Source organism: Dipodomys ordii, unplaced genomic scaffold (assembly GCF_000151885.1).
Source record: "Dipodomys ordii isolate 6190 unplaced genomic scaffold, Dord_2.0 Scaffold138, whole genome shotgun sequence".
NCBI lineage: Eukaryota > Metazoa > Chordata > Mammalia > Rodentia > Heteromyidae > Dipodomys > Dipodomys ordii.
Window position 1 is genome coordinate 1,081,445 of NW_012267354.1, and position 3,574 is coordinate 1,085,018.

At 41.8% G+C, this 3,574-nt stretch overlaps 1 protein-coding gene across 1 annotated transcript in view; it reads right to left on the reverse strand.

Annotated features, from left to right (window-relative positions):
• Positions 1-3,574, reverse strand: part of LOC105996876 (E3 ubiquitin-protein ligase TRIM39) — a 19,170-nt gene that overhangs the window by 7,609 nt on the left and 7,987 nt on the right. Inside the window, exons 3-4 of the mRNA XM_013031115.1 lie at positions 1,653-1,675; positions 575-690 (exon numbers count right to left, since the gene is read on the reverse strand). Coding sequence (XP_012886569.1) covers positions 575-690; positions 1,653-1,675 — 139 coding nt within the window. The remainder of the gene's footprint in view (positions 1-574; positions 691-1,652; positions 1,676-3,574) is intronic.

Below are 3,574 nucleotides of genomic sequence, written 5' to 3' on the forward strand. Positions count from 1 at the left end.
AAAGGGAAGACACTTATCTCCAATTAACCACCAAAAACTGGAAGTGGCACTGTGGCTCAAAACCTAGAGCAAAAAGAGCTCAGGCCCTGAGTTCAGCCCCATGACTGACCAAAAAATATGAGGGCTGAGGCTCAAGTGGTAGAGTACTGGCCTAGTAAGCAAAAAGCCCTGAGCTGAAATCTCATTATGACACTAAAACATAAACAAATAAATAGAAAAAGAAGCATGTGGGGGGGGGGAGAAGAATATGCTTTCCCTGCATATGTATTAATAATAATGACATTCTTTTTCATTCTCAAGATTTGTACCAGCTAAGGTAATAAATTATATGGTCACTCTATCTTATGACGTAGGTAAATTCTCACCTAAGCCACAAAGGTTCTACCTTTCTGGGTCCCTATTTAAAAGGTGTGGATGTTAAGTTAAAATAGATGACATCTAAGGTTTATCACTGTGACTCAGGGTGAGACTGAAAGCTAGGTAATTAGTGTGGGAGTAGGAAGAAATTAAGAGCCCATAGGTAGGACCTAAAAACTTCCTTTTCTCTGCTAGTTTCTTTTTGGGAACAACTTACCAATTAGCTGTTTAAGGATTTTCCTTAGGGCAAAGTACTGTCGGGGAAAATGGCTGAAGTTCTTTTTCAGCTCTATGGATACTGAAGTCACCGCCATGGTCTTTACCTTCTCACATCTAGGAGAGACACGGAGGTAGGAGAAAAGACAGGATCAGAGGAAGCTTAAGTCAAGTAAATATGTTGTCATCTTTAGGGAAAAACTGAAATTTTCTATCTTCCCACTTTCTCCCTCCTCCTTGATGTCAATTGCTTTCTTTTGTTATCTGTAGAGAGCTATATGGTACCCTAGACAGTTCCTTATGTTGAGAATGAGCCTCAGAACTTCTTAGGGGCATTCTTGTACTTCATGCAAATTAATAATCATCTTTCTGGTTCTCTCAGCCCTTTCCTCCTGACATCTTGTTTGGAAAGAATCCAACCAGAGCACAAATAGAATCTGGTTCTACATTATCATTTCCTATACCTGTAAGGTCAGCCCTGGGAAGGGGAAGCAGACTCCTCCCTCTTGGCTAAATCTCCACCCAGTACCTCTGTCACCTAAGTAACTGGCACACCAGGAGGCAATCCCCTCCTCCTCCCTGCTCCTCCTCCGAGGTCATGTCCTAGGCAGCTTCATCATAGGTCAGCCTCCCATCAGACTATGGGAGGGTCCCAGGCCCTGAGGTACCTGTATCTGGTGCACACACCTTCTCCTCAACCCCCTTCCCTATTTAAACCCAGGCCAGAACTCAGCTCCCCCCTTCTGACGATGCTTCTCCACCATGTGTGGTGGGGCAGCAGTTTGGTAAAAAATAAACTAATCTTCTTGCCTGAATACTACGTGGAGTTCTCTTAATTGGCTACTAATTAAACCTACCTATTTGATTTACCTTACATTACCAACCATGTTCTCATGCTCCAAGGGGAAAAGGCCAGTGGTTGTTACACCTAGGGAATTGTGCTTCCTGCATGCAATGACTCTTTCCTCACATTCTTCCCAGATCTTGCATGACCATCTCATTCTTTCTCCTCCCAACTCATTTCTTGATCCCTTAACCCAAAACTTAAACTCACTCAAAGTGACATACAAATCACTTACTTTTCCAGGGTACTTTTGACATCCTAGAGGGAAAGAGAAATAAAGAGAAATATTTGTCTTGATATTCAAGGATCATGAGGACAAAAGGTTATACTTCTATCCAAAGTTCTAGATCAGTAAAACAGTCCCTGGGCAAGCCCTGCACCAGTGGCTCATGCCTGTAATCCTCGCTACTCAGGAGGCTGAGATCTGAGGATCCTGGTTCAAAGCCACCTTTCCCAAATTCACGAGACTCTTAATCTCCAATTAATCACCAAAAAAAAAAAGCGGAAAGCTGAGCTGTGGCTCAAGTGGTAACTAAAGCATTAACTTTGAACTGAAAAAGCTCAGGGATAGCGCCCAGGCTCTGAGTTCAAGCCCAGGGGAAAGGAAAAAACCAAAAACAGTCCCTGGGCAAACTGTGGGTCACAACTCAAGGGGAAGAGCTTCAGTGGGAAATGAGCATCTCTGCCAGCCTAAACTGTTGGTTATCATGAAGCATGGTAGTTTGTATCATTCCCAAATGATTTCTCATATGTTTGTCTTTGCTCCTCCAGGACACTGGTAGCTCCCAGCAAGAAACAGGAATTTGGTCAGCTCCTTACTTTGTCCTTCCAGTACTGACTAGTTTCCATGATGATCAGTATAGACAATTCCAGGCTGGTGGCATAGGAAAATACTCATGCTTTCCCATTGCAGTTTAGTAGCCCCTATCTGTTACTGCCCAATACATTAGTAAATGTGTGCTAGCCCTGACTTGGGATAAAGAAGAGAAAGACAAAGCTGGGCACCAGTGACTCACGCCTGTAATCCTAGCTATTTAGGAGGCTGAGATCTGAGGATTGCAGTTCAAAACTTTCCTGGGGCAGGAAAGTCCGTGAGACTCTTCTCTCCAATTAATCACCAGAAAACTGGAAGTGGCGCTGTGGCTCAAGTGGTACAGTGCTCCCCTTGAGTCTGAAGAGCTCAGGAACAGCACCAAAGCCCAGAGTTCAAGCCTCATGACTGACAAAAAAAAAAAAGACAAAGACAATAAACCTCTGCTTCACAAGGATTTTCAGTTTAATGTGGAAAGCAGATGCACCTACTTCAAAGGACATAGGAAATAATATATTAAAAATATAACAATATATAATATGTGAATAAATATACATTGCAGCTTTTCTAATTTAAATAGATTATTTGATATCTAAGATAAAACAATCGAACTTGCCAACATTGTGCATATTTATTTATCTATTTATTTTTTTCAGTCATAGAGCTTGAACTCAGGGCTTGGGTTCTGTCCCTTAGTTTTTGTTTCCAAAGTTAGCACTCTATTACTTTGGCCACAGCACCACTTCTTGTTTTCTGGTAGTTAACTGGGCTTTGAACCATTGATCTTCAGATCTCGGCCTCCTGAGTAACTAGGATTATAGGTGTGAACCTCGGTGCCTGGCCAACACTATGAATCTTTATAGAGCAGAACTATTTAAACATTTTAGAGGTCTCATTGACATATCAAAAATAAGATACCATACATACTTTCAAATATCCTTAAGTTATGTTTCTATTCTTTTTAACATGAGGTAAGTCACATTCTAGAACTGGAAAGCAATAGTAACTGCATTTTATAAAATTTTTAAAAGAAATTTCTTTTGTGCTGCTAGTCCTGGGCTTGAACTCAGGACTTGGGTGCTGCCCTTGAGCTTTTTTGCTCAAGGATATGTTCTACTACTTGAGCTACACTCTAACTCCAGCATTTTTTTTTTTTTTTACTTTTATTTTTTGGTGATAGACTGGAGATAAAAAGAGTTTCCAGGATGGGGCTGGGAAGGTGGCTCAGTGGTAGAGTGCTTGCCTTGCCTAAGGCCCTGGGTTTGATTCCTCAGCACCACATAAGCAAAAAGAAAAAAGCTGGAAGTGGCACTGTGGCTCAAGTGGTAGAGCGCTAGCCTTGAGCT